The 27,867-nt window shown below is 46.7% G+C and overlaps 2 protein-coding genes and 1 long non-coding RNA gene across 9 annotated transcripts in view; 2 read left to right on the top strand and 1 right to left on the bottom strand.

Moving 5' to 3' along the window:
- tln1 (talin 1) overlaps positions 1–16,146 on the top strand; it is a 37,663-nt gene extending 21,517 nt beyond the window's left edge. For 3 of the 4 annotated variants that reach the window (XM_034601687.1, XM_034601685.1, XM_034601686.1), the window contains 24 exons: positions 741–863; positions 1,212–1,355; positions 1,437–1,598; positions 1,774–1,914; positions 2,010–2,191; positions 2,315–2,447; positions 2,829–2,930; positions 3,032–3,202; positions 3,387–3,635; positions 3,711–3,830; positions 3,912–4,058; positions 4,203–4,369; positions 4,591–4,774; positions 4,867–4,992; positions 5,627–5,743; positions 5,813–5,998; positions 6,176–6,283; positions 8,031–8,136; positions 9,266–9,390; positions 9,670–9,795; positions 10,535–10,597; positions 10,677–10,859; positions 14,579–14,704; positions 14,880–16,146. In XM_034601687.1, the coding sequence (XP_034457578.1) occupies positions 741–863; positions 1,212–1,355; positions 1,437–1,598; positions 1,774–1,914; positions 2,010–2,191; positions 2,315–2,447; positions 2,829–2,930; positions 3,032–3,202; positions 3,387–3,635; positions 3,711–3,830; positions 3,912–4,058; positions 4,203–4,369; positions 4,591–4,774; positions 4,867–4,992; positions 5,627–5,743; positions 5,813–5,998; positions 6,176–6,283; positions 8,031–8,136; positions 9,266–9,390; positions 9,670–9,795; positions 10,535–10,597; positions 10,677–10,859; positions 14,579–14,704; positions 14,880–15,014 (3,426 nt within the window). In that variant the 3' untranslated portion in view covers positions 15,015–16,146. Of the gene's footprint in view, positions 1–740; positions 864–1,211; positions 1,356–1,436; positions 1,599–1,773; positions 1,915–2,009; positions 2,192–2,314; positions 2,448–2,828; positions 2,931–3,031; positions 3,203–3,386; positions 3,636–3,710; positions 3,831–3,911; positions 4,059–4,202; positions 4,370–4,590; positions 4,775–4,866; positions 5,027–5,062; positions 5,102–5,626; positions 5,744–5,812; positions 5,999–6,175; positions 6,284–8,030; positions 8,137–9,265; positions 9,391–9,669; positions 9,796–10,534; positions 10,598–10,676; positions 10,860–14,578; positions 14,705–14,879 lie in introns of those variants that run through there. The other variant, XM_034601688.1, reaches the window with a different exon arrangement.
- On the bottom strand, positions 729–16,149 carry LOC117771447. The gene is made up of 4 exons (XR_004615588.1): positions 16,038–16,149; positions 8,600–8,610; positions 1,176–1,183; positions 729–743 (listed from the first exon to the last, which is right to left on the bottom strand). It is a non-coding gene; the product is annotated as an uncharacterized LOC117771447 (long non-coding RNA).
- A 1,185-nt stretch (positions 16,150–17,334) lies between these two features.
- Positions 17,335–27,867, top strand: part of tpm2 (tropomyosin 2 (beta)) — a 14,697-nt gene continuing 4,164 nt past the window's right edge. For 2 of the 4 annotated variants that reach the window (XM_034601750.1, XM_034601749.1), the window contains exons 1-8: positions 17,335–17,638; positions 20,301–20,426; positions 23,210–23,343; positions 23,636–23,753; positions 24,261–24,331; positions 24,796–24,871; positions 26,151–26,213; positions 26,314–26,383. In XM_034601750.1, the coding sequence (XP_034457641.1) occupies positions 17,525–17,638; positions 20,301–20,426; positions 23,210–23,343; positions 23,636–23,753; positions 24,261–24,331; positions 24,796–24,871; positions 26,151–26,213; positions 26,314–26,383 (772 nt within the window). In that variant the 5' untranslated portion in view covers positions 17,335–17,524. Of the gene's footprint in view, positions 17,639–20,300; positions 20,427–23,209; positions 23,344–23,635; positions 23,754–24,260; positions 24,332–24,795; positions 24,872–25,801; positions 25,878–26,150; positions 26,214–26,313; positions 26,384–27,867 lie in introns of all 4 variants that reach the window. The other 2 variants (XM_034601748.1, XM_034601747.1) reach the window with 1 other exon arrangement.

Raw genomic sequence — 27,867 nt, 5'->3', positions numbered from 1 at the left:
CATTTCTCTACTTCTTATCTCACAGGAAGTTTCTGTTTCTCTCTGACGCTCTGAAGAGAACATGTTTTCAGAAGAGCTCGGTATCTTATGGAATTTGTATAAGTGTGATAATATAACCAGCTGCTACTGGCCCATAGAGGGCCCTAGGGGGCTGCCCCTCCACTGCCCCTTCATAAGATAAGACATTAAAGGTAAATATTAAATATCATAAATATCTTTCCAATTGTCTTCAAGAGATGGGAGGTTGTCAGACCAACAGCAGTACACAGCACCACCCAACAGGGGGCAGCAGTCCCATGAGTTTAAGAGGCAGCAGAGCAGGAAGTCACATCTGAAGAAACTCGATGAATGAACTCGAGTCGTGTTACAACAGAAATAGAAGAGCTCGAACCCGATGAGTCAAACACAATCATTGATTTAAATACACTGTTGAATCATGTGTCTGGAGGGTTTATGATAAATGCATATTTTGGATTTCAGTATAATGTATCTAGTAGAAACTGTAAATATCTCTAAACACATTTTGAATAAACAACAGAAGTGAAAAGCTGAATGAATCTGTTTTAACCAAATGAAGAGTTTTCTCATTAAACTGGTTTGAGCCTGTTTTAACCACTGAGTCATGACGAAGAGCTGGTTGAGATATTTGCTTTGCTTCCTCTCACTGACTCACTCGTGTTCAGAAGTAAAGTCATTTCCAAACCAAACTCCTGACTGAACCTGTGATTCTTCTTCCACAGGTCCTCGGTGAGTCCATGGCTGGTATTTCCCACAATGCCAAGAACTCCAATCTGCCAGAGTTCGGTGATTCGGTCAGCGCTGGCTCCAAAGCTTTGTGTGGTCTGACTGAAGCAGCTGCTCAGGTAAACTCGTGACTGAAGGTCACTGGATTCATTCTGTCCACTGACACCATTAAAGCTGTTTTCAGACCTCAGACGTGTTCCTGAAATGTTCTGGAGGTTCTGCATGTGACGTGACATGTCTGGAAAATTCACAGCGAGTTCTGAGTTAGTGTCTGAAAACAGAAACAGGGCTCGGTCACACACGCGTTAATGTTTCAGTGTTGAACCTTCGCCCTCCCCTCACCTACAGTCTGTGAGGGAGGAGGTGCTTCCTGTGGCGAGGCCAATCGCAGCCTGGCTTCACGTGGAGTTCAGTTTGACCGTGATATTCACTCATTTGACTGACTTGTGATCTGTTGATGTTCGTAGGCAGCGTATCTGGTGGGAGTGTCTGACCCCAACAGCTCAGCGGGTCAGAAGGGGCTGGTGGACCCCTCTCAGTTTGCCCGGGCCAATCAGTCCATCCAGATGGCGTGTCAGAACCTGGTGGACCCCTCCTGCACACAGTCGCAGGTACACGCTGACGTCTCTGCAGCATTTAGCTGATCTGCTGCGTCAGCCGCTCTTCATGTGCTGCTCTGTTCCTCTGCTCAGGTTCTCTCTGCCGCCACCATTGTGGCCAAACACACCTCAGCTCTGTGTAACGCCTGCCGCCTGGCGTCCTCCAAGACTCCCAACCCTGTCGCCAAGAGGCAGTTTGTGCAGTCGGCCAAAGAAGTGGCCAACACCACGGCCAACCTGGTCAAGTCCATCAAGGTTCGTAGTGAAACTGAATCTAAAGGCAGCAGGGATTTTAGCTGCTCTACGGGCAATATTAGTTTTTCACTTGTATCTTTCCCTCTTCAAATGTTGTATGTAAAATCCAAAGCATTAAAAACGTCCCAGGTCTCGTGAGTGTGGATGTGTAATCCAGTCTCAAACGTCTGTTCAGGCTTTAGACGGAGCCTTTAACCACGAGAACAGAGAGAAGTGTAAAGCTGCCACTGGTCCTCTGATCGAAGCTGTCGACAACCTCACGGCCTTCGCCTCCAACCCAGAGTTCGCCAGCATCCCGGCTCAGATCAGCCCCGAGGTTCGTGCTCACGCCGCGCTCAGTCACTGGAGGCGGTGTTATAATGATGTGGTACGTCCTGCGTCTCTAAACCGACTGCGTGTGGTCTTCCTCAGGGTCACGCAGCCATGGAGCCCATCGTGGTCGCAGCGAAGACGATGCTGGAGAGCTCGACCGGCCTCATCCAGACCGCCCGCTCTCTGGCTGTCAACCCCAAAGACCCCCCCAAGTGGTCAGTGCTGGCAGGACACTCCAGGACTGTGTCGGACTCCATCAAGAAACTCATCACCAACATGAGGTGAGAAACTCTGATTCAGACTCTGATCCGAGACGCCGAGCTGCTGCAGGCGCTTAATGCCTGAAACGTCACTGTGTGTGTAACACTGTGTGTAACACTGTGTGTGTCTGTGTGTGTGCGCAGAGAAAAGGCTCCTGGTCAGAGAGAATGTGACGATGCCATCGAGGTGCTGAACGGTTGCATCCGTGAGGTGGATCAGGCGTCTCTAGCCGCCATCAGCCAGCAGCTGACCCCCCGAGAGGACATCTCCATGGAGGTAACCACACATGATCCTCTCAGCACATTGTTCGATCAGCAGGAGAAACGGTCTCAGCTCCTGTTCAGGATGAATCCACATGTGAAACATACTAGTAGAAACATTTGTCTCACACAGAAAAGTACATGTGAACTTATTAGGTTTCATCATCACATGTCCACAAACTACGTGTAACCTGATGTTAACGTTTCTAAATAAACTCAAAAGTTCACGTAGATTATTTCGCTAAATGATGAGAGTCCGGCCTGAAGACACGTATATGACAATATGCAGTCACAGTTAAAGCGCCACCTACTGGACACAGGGAATTGTTTGTGTTGTATTTTCATGTGCTCCTCCTGTCGGCGCCCAAATTATAGTGTTTAAATGTGTGTGTTGCAGAACCTCCATGAGCAGATGGCGGCCTCGGTGCATGAGATCAGTAACTTGATCGACCCGGTGGCGGTGGCGGCTCGTTCTGAGGCCTCTCATCTGGGACACAAGGTAAAATGTGTCAAATGAACGCTGACCAGCAGGGGGCAGAGTAAACTGCAGCTCCATCACAATCTCTGTTTAAAACTTGTCTCTGTATGTAACGTAAACAGGTGTCTCAGATGGCGAGCTACTTCGAGCCCCTCATCATGGCGGCCATCGGCACAGCGTCGAAGATCTCGAGCAGCCAGCAGCAGATGGCCGTGTTGGACCAAACTAAAACGCTGACGGAGTCGGCCCTGCAGATGCTCTACACCGCCAAGGAGGCGGGAGGAAACCCCAAGGTACCGAATGAGGCGCTCGTCATCACAGGCTCCTGTGATATATCCTCATGTTGTACTGAACTCAGACAAACGATTTCTGCCTTTGATTTTATTCATTATTGTTATTGTGGTTCTGACTTGTTTTATTGGTCTGGTTGAATATTTCAGTGTAAACGTGTGTTTTTACTATTTTCTTATTTTCCAGGCCGCTCACATGCAGGAGGCTCTGGAGGAGTCGGTGCAGATGATGAAAGAAGCCGTCGACGACCTCGGTGCGACTCTGGCGGAAGCTGCCAGTGCAGCCGGCGCCGTGGGCGGGATGGTGGACTCCATCAACGACGCCATCAACAAGATGGAAGACTCGCCTACTCTGGAACCTGACGGCACCTTCGTGGACTATCAGACGACCATGGTGAAGACGGCCAAGGCCATCGCCGTCACTGTGCAGGAGATGGTGAGTCATGAGTGAAAAGCACCCCCCACCCTCCATACCCGTTTATACCTTCCTCATATTTCCTCTTCTCTTCAGGTGACCAAATCAAACACCAACCCAGACGACCTCGGGGGATTGGCCAACCACCTCACCAACGAGTTCGGAAATCTGGCCAACGAGGCCAAATATGCAGCCGTGACTGCAGAGAACGATGAGGTGAATAAAGCGAACGCACCTCGTGTGTCGTCTTTTCCTTCCGGAGACACCAGATCTCACAGGTCATGTGTTTGTTCTCAGATCGGTTCTCACATCAAGAAGCAGGTTGGCGAGCTCGGTTTCAGCTGCACGGGTCTGGTGACCAAAGCCGGAGCTCTGCAGTGCAGCCCGAGCGACTCGTTCACCAAGAGGGAGCTGATCGAGAGCGCCCGCAAAGTCTCCGAGAAGGTCCGAACACCTCACCTCCTTTCTCTGCGCAATCAAAGATGATTTGATTTGCAGGATTTGAACAGGCGACGTCGCCGCTAAGCCACGGGAATGACCCTGGACTATGTTGTTATTAGCGTGTCAGTAATAAATGTCCTCGTGCAGGTCTCCCATGTGTTGGCGTCGCTGCAGGCGGGAAACCGTGGCACCCAGGCCTGCATCACGGCAGCCAGCGCCGTGTCGGGAATCATCGCTGACCTGGACACCACCATCATGTTCGCTACTGCTGGAAGTCTGAACAGAGAGAACGCAGAGACCTTCGCCGACCACAGGTACCATAGAAACCAGAACGTGTTTATGGTCGTCATGGTTGAACTATTGGCTACACTGCCCCCTCGTGACGTCTGGTGGTACTGCTCTGTTTTGTCCGTATCAGTAAGATTTCAGAAGACTTGTACGAATACAGATGAAATGAACGTCGAGTACGGACAGAAGATTGTAACGTTGAGGATAAACCCATTTAGAGGGTAAACTGTTTCCTGTGTGTGTGCAGAGAATATATCTTGAAGACGGCGAAGGCTCTGGTGGAGGACACCAAGCTGCTGGTGTCCGGTGCTGGAGCCAGTCAGGAGAGACTGGCCCAGGCCGCTCAGTCCTCCGTGTGCACCATCACCAAACTGGCCGATGTGGTCAAACTAGGAGCCGCCAGTCTGGGGTCTGAGGACCCAGAGACACAGGTACACACCTCAGTTTGTTGTGTGTGTGTGGTGTGTGTGTTGTGTGTGTTCATTAGAGCCTGGCTGATTTATGTGTGTGCTGCCCTCTACAGGTGGTCCTGATCAACGCAGTCAAAGATGTGGCCAAAGCGCTGAGTAACCTCATCAGCAGCACCAAAGGTGCTGCAGGAAAACCTCATGACGACCCGAGCATGCTGCAGCTCAAGAACTCTGCAAAGGTACGATACCAAACCCAAAGTTGCGTGAGGCTGCGTCCACAAACATTTTCATTTTAAAGCTCATCGCTGTTGCTATGGTTACGTCTGGCATCCACCTGACTACCAGCGGTGAACACAAAGCTAACACTTCCTGTCAGTAACACTTCCTGTTTCTAACACTTCCTGTCAGTAACAGTTCCACCTCGTCGTCCCTGCTCTGACTCTTCACCATCACTGCTCCTCCTTCAGAGGAGTTTCTGTTACTAAGCAACCAGCTGCAGAGACAATCTACTTCCTGTTTACATCACATGACCAGTGTACTAGAACGGTCACGTGACTTGCGTTTTGTGGACTATAAATAAAGATGGACGACACGAGAGCTCCCTTAAAAAATCATCTTGTATCGAGACCTGGATTCCACGGCTCCACACTCTCTACTCCAAAGTGCATCACTACCACAAGATGGCAGCGTTTGTATCATGTTATTTTACAATAGGAGGAAGTGGAGCCACGTCGTCCATCTTTATTTACAGTGTATGACTCATTTATACGCTGTGAGACGAGCTTCTTCTACATTAATAAACAGAACTAAGATGTGTTTGTTTTCTTGCCGTCAGTCTAATCTATGGTCGCTTGATGTGACCTGTTGTCGTAGGTGATGGTGACCAATGTGACGTCGCTCCTGAAGACGGTGAAGGCCGTGGAGGACGAGGCCACGAAGGGGACGAGGGGTCTGGAGGCGACGATCGAACACATCAAACAGGAACTGACTGTGAGTCGATGACGTGTGATCAGCGCTGATGTTTCTGTGCTGCATCATCTAACAGGCTTTACCCTGCAGGTGTTCCGCAGCTCTGACCCGCCGCCAAAGACCACCACGCCGGAGGAGTTCATTCGCATGACCAAAGGAATCACCATGGCAACAGCGAAGGCGGTGGCTGCCGGGAACTCGTGTCGTCAGGAGGACATCATCGCCACGGCGAACCTCAGCAGGAGGGCCATCGCCGACATGCTGCACTCCTGCAAGGTGAAAACGGGATTCTTAATACTTTGTCATTAGTATGAACACAGATACTGAAATATCTCATATCCACCGATGTTATAATGTTGATACATAAACTTCTCTCTCATCTTTGGTACATTTGAATAACGTTTTAAACATCAGGTTGATCTCATCACCTCATGTTTCCATTTCCTAACACAGGAAGCTGCGTACCACCCTGACGTCAGCAAAGACGTCCAGATGAGAGCGCTGCGCTACGGCAACGAGTGCGCCACTGGATACCTGGGGCTGCTGGAGCACGTGCTGGTGGTAAGACGCCACTCGAGTTTTAGTCTGGACCCGTCCCTGAGGGATGAGCGTGTTTGTACGTGACGTGATCGCAGGACGTCTGTGTCCTTAAAGCCTTGTCATCTTACAACTTCTCTTCCTTAAATCCACTGGTCCCAGAGCAGTGTGCACACGTCACGGCGGCTCTGTCCATATGTCTGCTGTCATGTGATTGATGACCTCTTCTCTTTCCTTCCCCAACGCCCCGTTAATGTTCTTTTAAACTTGTGGCTCACTGATGTCGGTGCAAGCCGGTGAGTACCTGCATGACCGACCTGCACCAGAGTTTCATGCACTGGTTGAACACTTGACTGAATATTTAACAACGATCCTGCAGAGTGCCGTCAGCGGCTTGTTCTGACAGGAAGGAGCGCTAAGACGACCTCTTCAGAATAAAGCAGCAGTAAAGACTCTGCAGGATTCTGAGTAGGTTTGGACTGAAGTTGGACTCGACTGTTCAGACTCACTCTGTGATCTGATCACTGCAGTGTGAGAAGATCAGATCACGTGTGCGTGGTTGTGTTGTGTCCACCTCAGTCAGATGTTCCTCTCTCCACACCTCACAGCTAGTTAGTCCACGAACATGTTCAGATTGTGTTGATGCAGTCGTTGCAAACCTTGGATTGAAAGTTCTGCTTTAAAGGAGACATATAAATATATCATGTTGTTTCTTAAAATCAATAGTAATGTGGAGAGCGCATCACTATTGATATAATTATGAATTGTTTCATTTGATTGTTTCCTGGAGGAGACACTCTGGACTGTGAGGATTTGCCTGATTCTGTCTCTGAGAAGCAGGCGCAGTGTTTGTTGTGTGTTTTAAAAACATGGAGGAAGCAGCAGCACAACTTAGTGTCTCTGGTCATAGCTAACTGATGCTAACTGATGCTAACTGTCGCCACATTGCTAACAAGCAGGATCTTCTGTCCCGGCTCGTGTGACGTCTGCACTCAAGTTGTCGACCTTCGATAAATAATGAAAATATATATAATGTCAATAAGTAACTTTTGAACATTTACAGCACCTTTGAACAAAAGCGTGATAATCCTGATAACAGTGATGATTTAGGTCTCTGTCATCGTGAGACAACATTTTCATTCTGTCTCATCTTGATGTTGTGAGTAGTTTGAGTGACAGGAAACACGCCCCCCCCCCCCCCCCCCCCCCCCCCGGTGACACTGTGCACACGCGTGGCCTGAACATGTGTGTTCCAGTTTTGTTGCTGTGCGGTATGTGGATGTTTTGTGTTTGGCTGCTTCGTGCGTTCCCGGGCCGTTATGTCCTCGCCTCTTTCTCCTCATGACAACACATCTGAACAAACTTGAGCCTGTTAAGTCCCTGCAGCTGTCGCCCGCTGCTCCAACCTGAATACTGCACGTCCACCGAGGACAGTCTGAGGACACCGGCTGAGACACAGATCTAATGATAATCATTCACTGATTAAATGTGATATTTCATTGAGATTTAAACACCTCTGGAGGTGCAGGAGCAATTTATTCCACCTTCTCTCTGCTCTGAATATTCAAATCACCATAGTGGCAGCAGCAGATCTACACATGTCTGTAGATTTATTTATTTGGACTGGAAAATAAAATTGTGTAGCTTATATCATCTTTGCATCAGCTTAGCATTAGCACAGGGATTTAAAGTAGACGTGTTGAGCGCCAGTGACAGAGTGTAGAATAGGAACAGGTTGAATTAAAGCTTGTGTCTTTTTCTTCCTCCTCAGATCATCCAGAAGCCGACTCACGATCTGAAGCAGCAGTTGGCCAACTACTCGAAGAGAGTGGCCGGCTCCGTCACCGAGCTCATCCAGGCCGCAGAGGCCATGAAAGGTACTTTAGCCTTTCACCTACATTTCCCATAATGCATCAACACAATCTTTTTGGAAGACCACATATTTTAAACTCCATGCCTCCACTTTGTAGCTCAGGGCTTCTGATACAAACCTCAATGCGTCAGGGTCAGAGGTCGTCAGCTCCCAGGACACGTTCACAAGTTAAAGTAATGAGGTCAGATGTGAGTGCTCAGATTTCACATGTGTCCTAATGTGTTCACACCTGAGCTCAGAGCTGAAGCCGTGTGATCGGATCACTGAGCCTGATGTTAAAACCAGGTCTGAACCAGTGTCTGAGTTCTACAGTTTCACTCGGCTCTGAGATCCAGGTCCAGACGATTCCATCAACGCTGTCATCGTCCGTCAAGTGGAGGGAAAGTCGAGCTCCGAGCTTTTATCACAGATTAACACACACACACACACACACACACACACACACACACACGCACACACACACACACACACACACCTGCTTCAGTTTCTGAGACATTAGCTGCAACTGAATCCTGCAGCAGGATGTAAATGGAACGACCTCAGCGGCTGTCGAGAGAAGAAGAAGCTGTGATTGATGTTCAGGTTTTGGGTTCAACTGGATTTCGTCCAGTTCAAATCCAGCATCATATTCACGTCACAAAGATGAATCCTTCAAACTGCCTCGTACGTCGTGAGGAGCTGAAGTCGTAAATCTGTCAAACTCATCACGTCTCCGCCTGTTTTTACATCATCAAAAAATTAAATAAAACCAAACTGATCAGAAACTTGAACAAACATCAGAGAGATAAGAACGACCTGAAATGACAGAAACATCTTTACAAACATTTATTTAACGTCTGACATGTTCCTGACGTGTTCCTGACGTGTTCCTCACGTGTTCCTCACGTGTTCCTCACGTGTTCCTGATGTGAGAACACAAACGTCTGAGTAATATGAAATATAATCCTGGCGTCGCCCCTGATTGGATATTTCTAGAAATATAAAATAAGGCGATGAAGACTGACAGATAAATGGTCCCAGGCAGTAATATGGATTTGAACAGATATGTTCATCTTCAGGAATAGAGACCCGGGTAGTGTGCGCTGTTGGGTGTCTTCAGACACTCGGAGTCTGACTGTAGTTGTGTGTTGCAGGCACAGAGTGGGTGGACCCTGAGGATCCCACCGTCATCGCAGAGAACGAGCTGCTCGGAGCAGCGGCGGCAATTGAAGCAGCTGCCAAGAAACTGGAGCAGCTGAGGCCCAGGACCAAGCCCAAGGTTAGAGGTTTTTTTAACAGAGCTTCTCACTGCGCCTGTTAACCTCAGCGCAGGGTCGCGCTCCGAGTGCGCCGCCCGTCTTCTCGTCTGTCAGCTCCTCGTTCCATGAGCGATGGCCGTCACCCTGTTAACATTTCAATGTTCTCCACTGCACAGATTCTCTGGTTCACCAGCCCCGCTCACTTTCTAACACTTTTGTCTGAACGTGAACCACACGCACGTCTTCAGGACCCGGATCTCCATGAGTTTACTGACGGTGATTCCCTCTCTTGTAAACAGGAAGCAGATGAGAGCTTGAACTTCGAGGAGCAGATTCTGGAGGCGGCCAAGGCCATCGCAGCTGCCACCAGCGCCCTGGTCAAAGCTGCTTCAGCTGCACAGAGGGAGCTGGTGGCTCAGGGGAAGGTACGTCCACCACGACCACAGGAGGAGACCGATCCAACTGTTCACCCCCCCTCCATGATCAGCTCAGAACTCACCCCCCCTCCATGATCAGCTCAGAACTCACCCCCCCTCCATGATCAGCTCAGAACTCACCCCCCCTCCATGATCAGCTCAGAACTCCCCCCCCCTCCATGATCAGCTCAGAAACTCACCCCCCCTCCATGATCAGCTCAGAACTCACCTCACATTTCACTTTTCACTTTACACCAGAAAGTGCTTGATAACCAGAGTTTAAATGGTAAATGAAGAACATTAAAATCAATCAGACATAAATAAACTTTTCATACAAACAATATAACACACAGCGATTTACAGTATAAAAGCAATACCCCCCCCACAGTCAGAGAAAAACAGTTTTAACAAACTCTGAGCAGAAGACCTGAGTCTTTATACAGAAACAATCTGTCTATATAATACATAGAATGTAATCATATATATCAGTTATTGTGTTGTCACACTAACATTATTCTCATGGAGGTTCTTCAGTTGGAGCTCAGGAACGTATCTTCGAATTTTACTTAAAAAATGAATTCATGTTTTTAATATTTGTATTTTTGTTCGATGAATCAAACCGAAAACGCCTTCACCTACTTTTCTTTACGTTAAGTTGAACCAGCGTCTTTCTTATCCTCTTTGTGTTCCTCTTGTGTTTGATCCATGAACACTTTGTGTCGTGAAAGTAAAACCAGTGTATTTTCAGGTGGGAGTGATCACAGCCAACCGAGTGGATGACGGGCAGTGGTCTCAGGGACTCATTTCAGCTGTAAGTCTCCTCCCTCCTCAAGAATGAAGACTTCTTTAACACTGAAACCTTTTCACCATCGCTGCCTTTGTCTCCTCAGGCTCGGATGGTCGCCGCAGCGACCAGCAACCTGTGTGAGGCGGCCAACTCCGCGGTGCAGGGGCACGCCAGCGAGGAGAAGCTCATCTCGTCGGCCAAGCAGGTGGCGGCGTCCACCGCTCAGCTGCTGGTCGCCTGCAAGGTCAAGGCCGACACGGACTCCCAGACCATGAAGAGGCTGCAGGTCAGTTGTGCATCTTCATGTCCGTCCCACTCAGGGACCCTGTTTCCTGTTCAACAGCCACTATCACGTGATGAAGGGGAAACCTTCACCTGTCAGTCATCGCTGATTGACATATACAAAGGAATTTTAAATTCAATGTTAGATACGTTTACAGAAACAGACAGAACCTTCTGTCCGTACTCTGCGTTCATTTCGTCCATGTAAGTGCACGACTTCTGAAAGTTTACAGATACACGGGGGGGGGGGGGGGGAGGTTCTAACACGGGACACAAACATGAAGAAACATAAACAAACCTCTGGTGAAGACACAGACGAAGATGTGAAGACAGTTTGTGGTGATCAGAGCTGAAGGTGTCAGGTGATGTCAACATGATCACATGACCTCAGAGGTCACACGTCACTTCCTGTCTCTGTCTGCTGCACCCGGCTGCCCCCCCTCTCACCTGAACCAGGAGGAGGATCTGATGCTGAGTTGTTCAGCTGTGAAACACTAACTCTGGAGACGAGTCTCTGGAGACGAGTCTCTGGACACGAGTCTCTGGACACGAGTCTCTGGAGACGAGTCTCTGGAGACGAGTCTCTGGAGACGATTCTCTGGAGACGAGTCTCTGGAGACGAGTCTCTGGATTCCACCTGCTGGTCTGAGAACAGCTGTTTAAACAGACGTATCATTTCATAGGTTCATTCATCAACAGCTCATTGTAGGAACTGTTTCTCTATAAAAGATAAGAGATAAAGATAATAAAAGATAATTCCTGTTCTGATTTGGTGCTAGACATTATAATATATAATATATATCCTGTTACACTGAATTGAATAAATTACATTAAGATATTATACAGTTTAACCACAAACTTGATTATAAATGACTGAATAAAAAGAAATGAACAACGATATTTAATGTAAAATAAAAACAGTGAATAATTGTAGCTGGAGGTAATTTGACGTTGATTTATCTCCGTATATAATAATCCTCCTCCCCAGAGGGAGCGAGGACTCTGCATTAGTTACCACGGCAACGCAGTATGTTTGGACCAGAGCTATTCAGTTGAAGCCGAAGAGCCCAGGTCCAAAGTTAGCTCTCTAATCCGGCTTCATCGCTCCGACATCTGATCCGAGCGAGTGCATAGTGAGAGGTGTGGTTTATCCTCTGCGTGTGATTCAGAGCAGCGCTACCTGCTGAGGGAACAATGACATCACTCGCTGTGCGACAGCTGCGTCTATTCATAGCTGGTTCAGGGTTTCAGGTGCACAGCTGCTGCTGCATCAGGATCACCGCGCTCCGTGTTTAGCTCCGAGAGAAACTCCCACTGCTGCGTTTCAGGGGTTAAAGGACTAATACGCACATTTCATGTTACATTCGAGGCGGGAGACAAACTCAACAACAGAAACGAGGCCAAACGTAGACGGTTCATAAATCTCCCCGGTTGGGGGCGGTGCCATCTTGTGTCCAGAGTCTGTGCCGCCTGGTTAAAATAGTTACAATAACGAAAACTTTTCCTGGATTATTGTGTTATTGTGTTGCTGCAGTCATCTGGACCCGCCCTACTCTACCTGTGATTGGCTGGTGAGATGTGTCAGCCAATCAGAGGCGGAGTGGGAGTCATGGAATACAGGTCTGTAGTATTTATAGTAGAACTGGGCTAAAATCGAGTTTGAACTAATCGGACCTGACGCTATTCGAACGTCGCCGCCCCTCAAAACCAGCGGATTTGTACGAAGTCACCAAACAGCCGAGATACTTTGTCCGTTACTTTGCAACAGGAAACACTGCTCCGACGTGTCTGACATCACTTCCCTGACGGGTCAAGAGGGCATGTAATAGGTCAAACTGATGGTGAGCGCCCCCTGCAGGACCGCAAGGCCAACTCCCTCTGACCCTCTAATGAGCTTCTAGTCTTTACACGTTGAACTGGAACAGTTTGAACGTGTTTTGAACTGTTTCCTTCTTCAGCCTCAGCATCAGCTGACGACCTTGATCCCAAAGTTCTGTCAGAACCTTTCTTCTTAAACTCGAAGCTGTGACTCGCTGATGGAGACTCACTGTGACTCGCTGATGGAGACTCACTGTGACTCGCTGATGGAGACTCACTGTGACTCGCTGATGGAGACTCACTGTGACCTTTAAGTGTAACTGATGCCTTCACTCCCAACACATAACACAAAGTGTGCTGTCAGTCCTGTGTCTGTGGGTGTCTGTGTGTGTGTGTCTCTCTCTCTCTGTGTGTGTGTGTGTGTGTGTGTGTGTGTGTGTGTGTGTCTCTCTGTGTGTGTGTGTGTGTGTGTGTGTCTCTGTGTGTGTGCGTCTCTGTGTGTGTGTGTGTGTGTGTGCGTCTCTGTGTATGTGTGTGTCTCTGTGTGTGTGCGTCTCTGTGTGTCTCTGTGTGTGTATGTCTCTGTGTGTGTGTCTCTGTGTGTGTGCGTCTCTGTGTGTCTCTGTGTGTGTGTCTCTGTGTGTGTGCGTCTCTGTGTGTGTCTGTGTGTGTGCGTCTCTGTGTGTCTCTGTGTGTGTGCGTCTCTGTGTGTGTGCGTCTCTGTGTGTGTGCGTCTCTGTGTGTCTGTGTGTGTGCGTCTCATATTCTCTGATCCAATCAGCAGTGGCTTATCTCTGCTCTTCTGGGCCTGCAGCTGCCGCCTCAGTAATTCTCCTCCGTTAGTCTGGACGCTCTGGAAACAATCCACCAGAGCTGGAACACGAAGCTGACGGAGCTGCTCAGCAGGTGCTGTCATCACTGGGTGGTTCAGGGACACAACTAGTTAACACACTAGTTAACTGAGTTACCAGTAAACCAGTTTAATACAGCAACTGACCTCTTGAATTAAGGAAAGAAAAAAATATATAAATACAAGTTTGTGAAAGACAGAGCGGAGGCCGACATTTCCTACTCGCTCTGGAGGCTGTTGACCAATCACAATAAAATGGAGCAGCTGACCAATCAAAGCAGAGCTGGGCTTTATGGGGGGGGGGGGTTTGAGACAGAGGCTGAAGAGAGGAGCTGCAGCGATGGACAGTCTGAGGAACGTGATTCTGAGCATTAGAGCATGAAAACATTTGACAGTTAGCAATGTGATCGGTGACGAGCTGGTTAAAACGAGCGGTGAAGTGAAAGTGCAGCTTTAGTGGGGGGGCACTCTGGGACACTGACAGCAGCTCTGCAGCGTTTTGTTATGTCAGGGCCGGACTAACAGAAACATTCCAGCCAAAGATAAACCAGCGAGGAGATGCAGCTCCAACGGGCCGGGGACGGCGTCGTCCTCTGCCAGCTCCGTGTCTGATTTCAGTCCACACAGCCTCAAAAGGACAAAACTCCTGTTTGCCTGTGGCCGCCCAGCGAGACGGATGTTTGGCTTCGGGAGCCGCTCCGCAGACTGACACTCTTTGCCTTTTACAGATATTGTCAGACACTGAGCAGGGGAAAGGCTGTTATGGTTTTGTGTCTGCTGGAAGTCCTGATTCCTTTCCAGGAGTCTGTTCAGCTCAAACTCCAAACTCTGCTCCAGCATTTCAAGTGTCACACGTTTGTGTCTTTGTGTTTCCATTCTCCTCTCACACCACGTGAACACCTGGAGGGAAGTTCCTCCAATTTCGAACCGACTTGGACTCTCAGATGAACTGAGTCGGTTCCAGAGGTCAAAGGTCACAGTGACCTCCTGAGAGTCTGGAGACGCTGCTTGTACTTCTTAGTTTCACTCCACACTTTGTGTGTGTGTTTCTTTAGGCTGCTGGAAACGCTGTGAAGCGAGCGTCTGATAACCTGGTGAAGGCGGCGCAGAAAGCAGCGTTTGATGCTCAGGATGACCAGGCCGTGGTGGTCAACAGTAAGATGGTGGGAGGAATCGCTCAGGTGAGTCCCAGTGACAATACAAGCACACACATGGCCGCCTTGACCTTTGACCTATTACTGGACACTGTGTGTGTGTGTGTGTGTGTGTGTGTTACTTTGTCCACACACACACACACACAGTGTGTCCAGGCTGAGCAGTGAGCTGGAGGTGGTCACATGATCGTGTCTGTTTCAGATCATGGCCGCTCAGGCGGAGATGCTGAGGAAGGAGAGGGAGCTGGACGAGGCCAGGAAGAAGCTGGCCACGATCCGACAGCAGCAGTACAAGTTCCTCCCCACAGAGCTGCTGCAGGACGGCCAAGACCAGTGAGAGAGAGAGTGTGTGAGTGTGAGTGTGTGAGTGAGTGTGTGTGTGAGTGAGTGTGAGTGTCACCACACAGTAATGTGACAGTGATTCAGGACCTGAGGAGGCTCCACCCAACATCCAGTTCCTCAGGAGGGTTTCTGTCTTTATTCCATTTTCAGAAACACCACGATTATGAAATTGAATGAAAGTCCTTAATCAGGCGTCTGAGCTTTTGATTCTATTTGATCTTCTACGTTTTCCTCTGTTTCTTCTCTGCCTTGCCTGTCGTCTTTTTGTATATTATGTGTTTCCGTATGAAACGACGTCACCAGTAAATTCTGCCGTTAGAACGTCGCTGTTAGATCTCAGACACGAGGGCGAGCGCAGTGTATGCTAACTATGCTAGCTATGCAAACAAATGTATTCTATGCAGATGATTCTTTTTTGTATTCGCGTGAGCACGTTTAGCCTCGACGTGTAGATAAAGGTCTCTGGTCACGTGACTGATGATGTGTCACATGTTTCAACCTGAGGGAAACATTTAGCTGTTTTTAACTTTGGATTTGGAACAAAATCAACTTTGCGATGGAACAAATCAGTGGGAAAACATTTTTTTAAAGGTTGAGCGATGTATGAAATTCAGTGAATATCTTTGCAAAGTGTTTCTGTGTTTGGATTAAAGCAGCTGCAGTGTTGAGGATTAGATTAGACGTGTTTATGTAAAGATTATGAAGCCATATATTTAACTTTAAACATCGTATTGACTCTATGTGGATGTTCAGTATTGACTCACTCCAGTTACATGTCAGTGTCGCGGTGCTTCCTACTTCCTGTTTCACGTATAAAGAGTGAATGTCGCTCATATCAGTGCTTTTAAAGTGATCATGAAATGTGTCCAGTATAATTTTCTGATACCAAACATTTACCCTCTTAAGTGCACTTACTTCAAACTGTCCTTCATTTCAATAAGAAAACCTCACACTCCCTTTCTTCCACTTTCTTGTTCGAGCGAAAGAAGCACATGTCTAATATAAAAAGACAGTAAACCTGAAAGTCTGTGTGTGACTGGACGTGATGCTGGTGAGCAGCAGTCCCACCTCCTGCCACTGGGACACATTTATATCCAATAAAACCAGTTTGATTTTCATTTCTCACAGCGACTCGTGTGGGCTCCATCTTTTCTACAAATACGTTGGACCAAAGTTCATATTTCACTTTATCTCAGATGCACGTGACTTATTTCCACGTCATTTAATAATCATTTGAAAAAAGAATTCCTGATTTAATTTCTGGGGAGAATTTGAGTTTATTCTCAACATTATTTCACCTTTAAGATTCAAAAACACTGAATAAATTCAAAATGAATGAAGTTCAAATGAATCGTGTCGCTTCAACAGAAAACAAAGTTCTTCCTTTGATTTAGTTTGACTTTAATCTCAAAATGCAAAATAGAAAAACTAACTCTTATTCCAGGTTCTAATAATAATTAATAACTTCTTCACTTCTTCATCTCTTCACTTCTTCATCTCTTCACTTCTTCATCTTCACTTCTTCATCTTCACTTCTTCATCTCTTCACTTCTTCACTTCTTCATCTCTTCACTTCTTCACTTCTTCATCTCTTCACTTCTTCATCTCTTCACTTCTACATCTCTTCATCTCTTCACTTCTTCATCTCTTCACTTCTACATCTCTTCATCTCTTCACTTCATCTCTTCACTTCTTCATCTCTTCACTTCTTCATCTCTTCACTTCTTCACTTCTTCATCTCTTCACTTCTTCACTTCTTCATCTCTTCACTTCTTCACTTCTTCATCTCTTCACTTCTTCATCTCTTCACTTCTACATCTCTTCATCTCTTCACTTCTTCATCTCTTCACTTCTACATCTCTTCATCTCTTCACTTCTTCATCTCTTCACTTCTACATCTCTTCATCTCTTCACTTCATCTCTTCACTTCTTCATCTCTTCACTTCTTCATCTCTTCACTTCTTCACTTCTTCATCTCTTCACTTCTTCATCTCTTCACTTCTTCATCTCTTCACTTCTTCATCTTCACTTCTTCATCTCTTCACTTCTTCATCTTCACTTCTTCATCTCTTCACTTCTTCATCTCTTCACTTCTTCACTTCTTCATCTCTTCACTTCTTCATCTCTTCACTTCTTCATTTCTTCATGTGTTCTTACTGTGAACAGATGATGATGTCAGTGAAAAAAATCTCAGCTGGTTTATTCCCACACAGTGCGCGCACACGTCACGCGCACAGCTCGGACACCCCTCGCTGCCTAAATATGGAAAACGTCCCCGCGCGCGTCCACGCTGATGATAGAGAGACCGGAGGGAGGAGCTCGTGACAGTTTCATTCTCCACGAGCCGCTCAGACGAGCCGCACGCGCGCCCCGGTCCAGCTCCGGTAGAACTCACCTCCGGTAAAAAATAAAAAAAAATTAAAACAAAGAACTTCAGCTCCGGTATAAAAACTCCGCTCCGGATAAACCCGAACCTACTGCCGAGGAGCCACTGAGCCAGCAACCATGGAGGCCATCAAGAAGAAGATGCAGATGCTGAAGCTGGACAAGGAGAACGCCATCGACCGAGCGGAGCAAGCGGAGGGAGACAAGAAGGGAGCGGAGGACAAATGCAAACAGGTACAGGAAGGTGGCGCTGCAGCCAAACCTCAACTCACCTGAGCGCACCTGAACTCGCTCTGCTCCCATCAGAGGTGGCGTCCCTCAAGGTTCGGTCTTGGGCCCACGGTTATGTTCGTTATCTCTGTAGACGGGGTTTTTCTTACTAGTTACACCTGAAAGTGCTCGATTGAAAATCTCTTTAACTGATTGAATGATGTTAAATTTTGTTGGTTGGAAACGTTTGAAAACTATAAACTTCTTCTGTCGCTAAGCCGTCCAATGAGCTCCTCCAGTAATTAGCTCCGCCCAGGACGTTGTTTCCATTGCAGTTTGTGTGTTTGTCAACATCATTACTCAAAATCCACTGAACAGATTCACTTGCCATTCAGTGGGGGGGTGGAACCCGGGGAGAACAGGATCCCGTTCTGGTCCAAACTCTGGAATCATCTCCCATCACATGTTAATATCTCATGTCAAGTGTCAGCTGCAGTGTTTAAAGTGAAGTGACGGCTCTATGATGTCAGTGGCAGCCATCTTGGGATGAAAGAGCATTATTATTTAATTTGACTTATCTTTAATGTCTTTTACTGGATTTTAGATCAGGATTCTATCGTCTCTTCTTTATATCTATACTTGTTTTTAATTTATTTTAAAGCACACCTAAAGATTTTAAATGCTCCATATAAATAATGATGTTAACAGAAAGTGGGAAAGAGATCAGAGGATTAAAGTAAACGGAGAAGCATGAGTCTGAACAGCGCCCCCCTGTGGCTGTGGGGTGAAATGATTGGACACCAGAGCATCAGTGGTTTTAGTGATCAGCTCTAAAATGTGTCCTCTTTTCAAAACCAGCATGTGACTCATCCGAGGCTTAAATCAGCTCACGTCTCAGAAAAATATCCACCATAGGTAGAAATATATATTTAGTTATATATATATATATATAACTAAATAAACACTATAACAATGTAGAGCAGAGCGAAGCAGCTGCTTCTATGCAGTCACACAAACTGAACTCTGCAGAATCTCCGTGTTCACTTCCTGTCTGTCTGCTGCACCCGGCTGCCCCCCCCCTCTCACCTGAACCAGGATCTGCTGCTGTGTTGTTCAGCTGTGAAACAAACTCTGCAGCTCATGTCTAAACAGTGATGGTGTTGTACTTAAAAAACTTCAGGATAAGAAAAACGTGTCATTATCAAAACTCATAATTCACTTTGAGTGATGAAGATATGCGTCAGGTGGTTCAGCTGCTCTGTCACATCTGCAGTTTCCAGCTGTGACGTGATGCAGCTGCAGGACACAGGGAGTCTCTCTCCTGCCTGCGCCTCCACTCGCGCTCCACCATGTAATTGACGAGATCAGATAGCCATCTATGAATAGAAAGCAACTTTTCAACTATGCAACTGTCCACATAGCTTGTGTTCCCGGGGGATCCCGGCCTGTTGCTACGACAATGCTTCACCATCACTTCTGTCCGACCACTGAATACTCGTCTATTTCTGGTTCCCTATAAAGACCCCGCCTTCTTTGAATTGTTGCTCCCCTACGAGATGGTCAAGGCTGTTGGTTCAGGACGGTGGGATCAGGAGCGTCCAGGCTATTTGTGACTGAGGCCTTACATGGCTGCAGCTGCAGTCTGTCAGGAGTGATACAGTACGTTTGTCCTGAGGACTTTATGCTCGGGTACAATTGTCTTTTTATAGGACATGAAGCTGTTGGTGCAAACGTTGACTCGGTGACACAATCTTTGGAAATGAGTCACTGGAAAACAGACGCGTCCAAAACAAAGAAAGGTTCTAATGGTCATGAACGAGGAACCTTCAGAAATCTGCATCACGAGAAGCATGAATCTGATCATTGAGTTGTGATCATATGAACAAGCGTTAACGATGTATCAGGACCACAAACTGTTTTATGGGTTTCAGTTTAACTACGAACTCTTGACTGTAAATAAAGATGGATGTCGAGGTCCCATACATCAGTCAGTGTCAGCTGTCAATCATCACGTCTCAGCCTGTTTTTATATCAAATAACTAAATAAAACCAAACTGGTCAGAAACTTGAACAAACATCAGTGAGATGAGAACGACCTGAAATGACAGAAACATCTTTACAAACATTTATTTAACGTCTACTTTTTGTTTGGTTCATGTCCCATCTGCTAACATGGAGGAGGAGGGGGATTTGACCTCCACCTCAGCCAGACACCAGGGGGCGATAGAGATGATTTGGCTTCATTCCGTCCATGTTTTATCTCCAATCGTTGGTGGGAACAGGAAACAGTCGTATAGACGCTTCAGTGACAGAGGAGCTGAATAAAGTCGGGTAAATGATGTAAAGTGGCCGAGCTGCATTGTGGGTAATGCAACCCTGATTTATTACTTTCTTTTTTAACTGTCCCTCATGTGACTCAGTCTTCCAGATGAAATAAATATGATTTAATAAAGATGTCGAATGTTGAAGGAGACGACACCTGAAGCACAAGAAGAGAAGTTGACACAATAAACACTGAACTCTTCTTCCTTCATTCTGAGGTGTGTTAAATGTACTGGGATGGATCGTGAATGTAGGAGACGATGTCAAAGAGTTCAGGTTATTCTACATTATTTCATTAGTCCTTTATGATCCGTTTCCTCACGTTCTGACATGTTGTGTGTCTGTGTGTGTTTGTGTTGTGTAGCTGGAGGAGGAGCTGCTGGGTCTGCAGAAGAAGCTGAAGGGCGTCGAGGACGAGCTGGACAAATACTCTGAGTCGCTGAAGGACGCCCAGGAGAAGCTGGAGCAGGCAGAGAAGAAGGCAGCAGATGTGAGTGAAGGGAGTGATGTCATGATGATGTCAGGATGATGTCACGACGGGTGTCACATCGTTGGTGTTCAGACGTGTTTCATTTGTTGCTGCTCAAACTAGAAACCAGCAGCGACCTCTTGTGGTTTAAACGCACACAGACCAGTCAGTCAGACCTCACACTCACACACATTAATCACCACCGTCTTCATGTCGACCTTCACAGAGAATTTAAAGCTGCTCGTGTTAAATCTCCAGAGCGTCATCATTTGAAAACTCCTGTTAAGCAGCCTGGCTGCAGACCACAGCAGCAGCCACCGTATTAAATCATGTGTCGTATCAGATTCTACCAACATATCATAAAGCCTGTCAGCACCTCCAGGCAGATGCTGTCCATTCTGACCGACCCAGCCGCTGTAGTGGGGGATCTGGTTTCTTTAATCCAGGTTTGGCAGCAGCTGAGTCAGATCCTCACACTGTCCACGTTCACATGGACACCAAACTTATTCTGAATCAGGCATTACTCCAAATGTAATTTACACCAGTTACTAATTAGAATTAACAACCCCAGCCTCAAACCGTTTAATTCACGATGCTAACTTTTACCCTCCTGCCCGTTTCCTTTCTGATCTTGCAAAAGCTTCAATCCTCGTATTTTTCCATCTCGTTGACACTCAGGTCCTGAGTCATCAGTCGTTAACTGTCGTACGTCGATGTGAAAAACCAACAGACGGTTAAACATGTCGACATGATGCCCCAGGTGGCAGCTAATGTCAGCATGTACAGGGTGTATCTGTGCACCCCGATAACTTTCAGACCGACAACTGACTCACGCAGCTGAAGCACATCCATCATCCAACAGTCAAACCCAGGGACTCGATTCACAGACGGACGACACGTCGGAAACACGAAGCCAAAATATCTCTGTGCTGGTGACGTCATTTGGAGCCAGAGTCTGTTTTTATATCATCAAATAACTAATGAAAGCAAACTTATCAGAAAGCGTCACAGATGTAAGATGGCAGCGTTCATGTCCTTATTTACAGTCTCTGGACTATGTCAAATAAAGTCCCTCTTCCTTGCAGAGACATTATTGGTTCTCTCAGGCGTTGGGTCAAATCCCTGGAGTCATTCACCTCCTACCATCTCTAAACTAATATGTCAAACTCATCGTGTGATTGGTGGAGCTTGTTGCCGTAGCAACACATCTGTATATTCAAAGTAAAGAAGCTAAATTAATTCTACTTGAGTTTATGCTCTGAAGAGCGCGGCCCAGAGTCCTGGAGACGTTCCTACAGACTTCTGAGTCATGAGTGGTTCTAATGGTCAGAGACACTGAGTCCTGGACTTCCTGTGCAGCCTCACAGGGACGTGACCAAAGAAGGAAAGAACCAGATGTGACTTTGTTTATGTCCACTCCAACAGGAACGTCTCTGCCTCAGGACGTCCAGCAGTTATATCAATCTGGAATAACTTCTATAAATAAAGACATTCTAAATGATATGACATGATGTCAATACATTTTTATACTTTCACACAACAAAGATTTCGTATCTTTCCTTCAACTCTGCAAAAGACTGAATTCTGACCCAAATGATTCTTTGAATTCTCTGAAGTCACAAAGTATTTATTATAAACTTGGTTCAATAAAGCAAATAACGTGTTCGAGGTATAAAGAAGCCGAGTAAAGACAGAGGATTACATCATTTCGAGAACTTATATCATAACAAACTTGATTAGATATTCAAGGGCAGAATATAATCTAATTTTATATTTATTCTATATAATTTATATAATTTACTATTATTAATTTACTATTATTATTTCACAGTCTATGACGTTTATATAGTTCACAAACCCGTACGTGACGTCACGGCCGGCTGCCACCTGGCGGCGCGGTTTCGTGTGATTTCAAAATAAGAGACGCGCCGATGATCGCTTCGTTTTAAAGTTGTAACCGGAAGTAGCGGTCGCTTCTGACCCCGTTGCCACGGTAACAGTCACACACCTCGGCATCATGGCGGCCTTCACGTCCGTAGACGCGGTGAGGAGGAAGATCCAGAGTCTGCAGCAGGCCGCGTACGAGGCGGAGGACCGAGCCGAGCGGATGCAGGAGGAGGCGGAGACCGAGAGACGCGCCCGAGAGACGGTAACACCGACACCGGGAAAACCTCCCGTTCATCACGGAGCTCCCGGTGGAACCGGGACTGCCGCTCAGCTTTAGAACATAAGATGGAGATGAAGTTACCAACTAACAGCAGATTACTTCTTTTACAACTCGTTTAGTACTGATCCTCTAAACTCCTCCCACTAAACTAAACGTCATCCTGTCAAGTATCATTAATACTGCAGCTGTACCACAAACTGAAAGGTGCTTTGGTATTCTGTAAGTAACAATGGACGACTCCACTTCCTTCAGAATGAAGCCAAAACATCTGGGATGTGAACGCTGCCATCTTGTGGTGATGACGTCATTTGCAGTCAGTGTAGTGACGGAGGAGTGGAGCTGAGGTATCAAGGTCCCGCCCACACATACTCTCGACCAATCCTGAGTCAGGCTCAGCTGTCAATCATGAGTCTCTTTTCCCAGGATTCATTGTGCTTCGGTGACAAACTGTCGGTCAATGCTTACGTTTCTGGCTCCAACTCGACGGAGCAGCTAACGCTCCGTGTTAAAGAACCCACTGCAGCTCGGTTGCTAGGCGACAGCATTAGGGGCCGGACCCCCCCGCTGCTGCTGAACTGGCCTTCAGTGTGAAAACTGTCTGACTCTTCTTCTGGGTTCTTTGCTCTGATCCGTGCAGGCGGAGGCGGAGGTGGCGTCTCTCAACAGACGTATCCAGCTGGTGGAGGAGGAGCTGGACCGAGCTCAGGAGAGGCTGGCCACCGCTCTGCAGAAGCTGGAGGAGGCGGAGAAAGCTGCAGACGAGAGCGAGAGGTGAAGAACTTTGTTCATCCACTGAACATCTGAACGCTCTTTGTCCCAGAGCAGCAAAAACTCAACCAACTAGTCAAGCTCTGGTTCGTCAGCTCGCAGGAAACCTCAGTCACTTAAACTAACCACTGACGAACGCAGCTCAGAATAAACCTCAAGTGAAAAGAACCTGAAAATACATTTACTTAAGTAAAGTACAGATACATGAAAACTGCACTTAAGTACAGTAACAAAGTAAAAGTACTTAGTTCCATGTCCCCACTGTTCACTGCTGTCTCCTGCTGTGACCGTTCAGAGGAATGAAGGTCATCGAGAACCGAGCGTCCAAAGACGAGGAGAAGATGGAGATCCAGGAGATGCAGCTGAAGGAGGCCAAACACATCGCGGAGGAGGCCGACCGCAAGTATGAGGAGGTGAGACTTTAAAGTTCAAAGTGCAAACACCGGTCCTCAGCTGACACTGTAAAGACTACGGCTACGTGCTACAGCATGTGACACCAAAAACGTCTGTTTATTTCAAAATAATACAAAAATCATTTTATAAAAAGTATTTCTGTATATTTGTTGCTATGTTTAAATTTAAATTAAAGGTGGAGACTTAATACAGACACAGAGAATCCGATCCAAGTAACTGAGGATAAATGACGGATTCAAGTTTATATCGTTTAGTAATAAAACTCGACCGATATGAGTCACAGACGTTTGCTGATGTGGAAACTTTGATTTGACAGAATAAACAACGCAGAAAAAACGTATTTACAGTTACTTACAAACTTATCTTTTTTAATTTAAATTCTATATATTTGTCATTTCTTTTCATTGATAATAAAGTTTAAGATAAGTCAACAGAATAGATGTCTGTAAACTCAGTAAAGAAGTGACGCGTGTTCCTGGGTCTGAGTTTGAGCTGAACGTCCGCAGGTGGCTCGGAAGCTGGTGATCCTGGAGGGCGACCTGGAGCGGTCCGAGGAGCGGGCGGAGGTGGCCGAGGCGTAAGTCAACACCACTGTGCATTATTCAGGATGGCATGGTGGAGGTCATGTGATCACTACTGGCACAACATGCGAAGCTGCACGTGCACTGGTCATTCATGCATTTAATGATTAATGATTAATTACTGGTTGTTGTTGCACAGACTCTTAACAATGATTATTGTCCATTAATCTACTGATCAATAATCTGATTAATCGTTTAAAATGTTGCAAAATCCTGAAAAGAGTCAAATGTTTAAATCTCAGCTGGGATGTGTTTTCATTTTGAATAAACGATGGATCACTGAGAGTGATCCACAGATCCTGGTTGTGTGAAGCTGCAGGACACAGACGTGTGTTCTTGTGTTCTCTCCTGTGTGTGTGTGTGTGTGTGTGTGTTTATCTAATGCATGTTGGAAACGCCTGCATGACCCCCCCCCCCCCCCCACCCTCCTCACCCCCGACCTCCCGGACTAACCCTGCAGACGAGTGAGGGAGCTGGAGGAGGAGCTCCGACTAATGGACCAGAATATGAAGTCCATGATGTGCGGAGACGAAGAGGTACTGAAACTCCCCCGGGTCCAAATCGTGACCCCGCCTCCTTCTGCTCCTCTGACCTGCCGCCTCTAAACTCCTCCCACTGTTTCCTGTCTAACCTGCACTGGCCTGTGATTCGCTGAAGGACAAGTCAGGTGATATTCTGCCTTGGTTTTCTTGTCAACAAATCAGATGGAAACCTAGGACAGTAGATTTTTATATTTTGAGGCCAACTCAAAATTCTAAGTTTTTATGATTATGAAAGAGACATTTTCTGGATAAAAGATAAGACTAGTGAGTTTCTGTGGTTCCACAAACTCGAACCGGCCTTTCCCTTCGTGCTCGATCAACATCGACCGACACGCTCCCTCGCCAGGTGGAGCTATGACACCGTGGAGGCGGGGACAGTGGCTGATGCTCCTCTGATTGGTCACTTCCCTCGCCAGGTGGAGCTATGACACCGTGGAGGCGGGGACAGTGGCTGATGCTCCTCTGATTGGTCACTTCCCTCGCCAGGTGGAGCTATGACACCGTGGAGGCGGGGACAGCGGCTGATGCTCCTCTGATTGGTCACTCCAGTCCACAGCCTCGTGGATCATAAGAACCACTGCTGTCTTTTTAAAACACTTTAAGATTCCTGTCGTCAGTAGCAACTGATTAGTTTGTATCTGAGTCACGGACGAAGCAAGTGAGATGAGATTTGTTGACAAGAAGAAAAACATAGAATAACATGAGACTTCTGCTTTCATTTGATTACGTTTATTTGAAGTTACCTTTCAAAGACCTGGTATGACTCTTGTTCTTCTCAGAGTCAGATGTAAATGATCGTCTCTGAGAAGACGTGATTTTCAAAGCGTCGGTTCAGTCGCTGTCAGGCTTTGTTCTCCTCTGCTGTTCTTTCAAGTCGCTGCTCTTTCTCCTCTCGCTTCTTTCTCTCTTTCTGACGCTGCTCAGTAAATCAGGCGACCTTGAGGAAGAGTTGAAAAATGTCACCAACAACTTGAAGTCACTGGAAGCGCAGGCTGAGAAGGTACAGTAGGAGCTGAGGGCGTTCGGCCTCAGGTCCGGACAGTCAGACTGTAAATATGTTTAAATATATGATGGAAATATACACGGTTCATTATTTAAAGTGACTTAAAGAAACATGAGGAAAAGTAAGAACTTTCACCTCCAGTTGTGCATCTTTATCCTTCTTGTCTTTCTTTAAAAGATTCAAATCTTCTCCAGCAGTGGATTCACTGTGCATGTAAAGTCTCTTGTTATTATTTCAGCTTCAAGTTCAAATCTTGTGTTTGGTTTTCAGTACTCGCAAAAGGAGGATAAATACGAAGAGGAAATTAAAGTTCTTACTGACAAACTGAAAGAGGTGAGGTAGATGTTTCTTCCTCTCACACATGAACCGCCTGAAGCGAGCGGCGGCGTTGACTCGTGTCTTACTGATGTTTCTGTGGCGGTTTGTGTTCCAGGCTGAGACTCGTGCAGAATTTGCAGAGAGATCTGTGGCCAAGCTGGAGAAGACCATCGACGATCTGGAAGGTATTTAAACGCTGTTTCCTCCTGACGCCAGTAACACGTCTGCTCGCCGTCCTGCTGTGAATCGAGTAGAAGTAACAAACTGCTTCACTAACCTCTACTGACGATGTGTGGCTGGGTGAAGGCTCAGGCTCCGGTTGTGGTGGGAGAGAAGTGCGATGTGTTAGAAACTGACCTGAACGTCCAGTGAAATCCTACAAGTCCTAAAGAGGATCCAACTCTCTCACGTGGAAGAAGTTCAAACTTGTTCATATGAAAAGTTCCACATATCATCGAGTAACAAATAAATAAAAGCTGCGTTCCTTCTCCCCTCACGTTGAGAAGTGGAGATGAACATCAGGTCACTCTCTGAAGGACGCACATTTACTGGCAGTTCAGCCACGTGTTGGTTTACACACATGCACAGACGCAGTCATGCATGTGCCCACTAGACAAACATGTGCATGACGGGAGAACAGGTTAAATCATGCAGACGCTCACAGCTGAATGGAAAATGGATGTGAGCCTGTGTGTGTCACTACTTTTCAGAATTTAGTTATATGTTTTGCCGATGCAACTTTGTCCATTTTAGGTAAAATTTAGAATTTACTGTTACTTGTATTTCTTACCTTAGTATAGAATCGGTTTCTTCCCCGTATGTTTGAAATGTTTGTGTCGAACTTTGAGCCGTTCACCGTCGACTTCCAACATGGCTGCCGTGGTTGTGTTTGCCTGAATTCATGATGACTTCACTAACAGTTGAAGCAGGAAAGCTGTGTGGTTTGATCCGTCGTCTCTGAGCTGAACGGGTTCAGTGAGTTCGAACCCAGAGGTCAGAGAGAGCATGGGGTCAGATCCCTGTGACATCACACATCAGGTCTGTGATGCACCTGGATACAGGTGAACTCCAGCCCAACAAACCTCTGGGGCTGATGCTGATATCGATATTAGTGAGTAAAACATGAATCAATATAATTGAGGTTTGATATTTTACAGTTCAACCATAAACTTTATTATAAATAACTATAAATAAAAAGAAAACACAAATACAAACAAATATATAGAACTTGTATAAGAAAATAAACACACAAACATCTTTCCTTCATAATATTAACGAAGGAAAGATGTAAATGCAGGTGTGAACAGGGTCTGAGCCTCCAGATGTTTCTTCTGCTCGATCTGAAGTAACGAGCTGCATGAAGCGACCGTTTAATACCAGATGAACATTTTCCTTCTGTTTTTCTGAATCCTGTCTCTTTGCTGCTCTGCCCCGTGTCTCTACCTGTGTGTGTCTCTACCTGTGTGTGTCTCTACCTGTGTGTGTCTCTACCTGTGTGTGTCTCTACCTGTGTGTGTGTCTCTACCTGTGTGTGTCTCTACCTGTGTGTGTCTCTACCTGTGTGTGTGTCTCTACCTGTGTGTGTGTCTCTACCTGTGTGTGTCACTACCTGTGTGTGTCTCTACCTGTGTGTGTCTCTACCTGTGTGTGTCTCTACCTGTGTGTGTGT

The sequence above is a fragment of the Hippoglossus hippoglossus genome, chromosome 12, assembly GCF_009819705.1.
Source record: "Hippoglossus hippoglossus isolate fHipHip1 chromosome 12, fHipHip1.pri, whole genome shotgun sequence".
NCBI lineage: Eukaryota > Metazoa > Chordata > Actinopteri > Pleuronectiformes > Pleuronectidae > Hippoglossus > Hippoglossus hippoglossus.
Note: the sequence above shows the minus strand (reverse complement) of the source record. Positions and strands in the feature narration are given on the sequence as shown.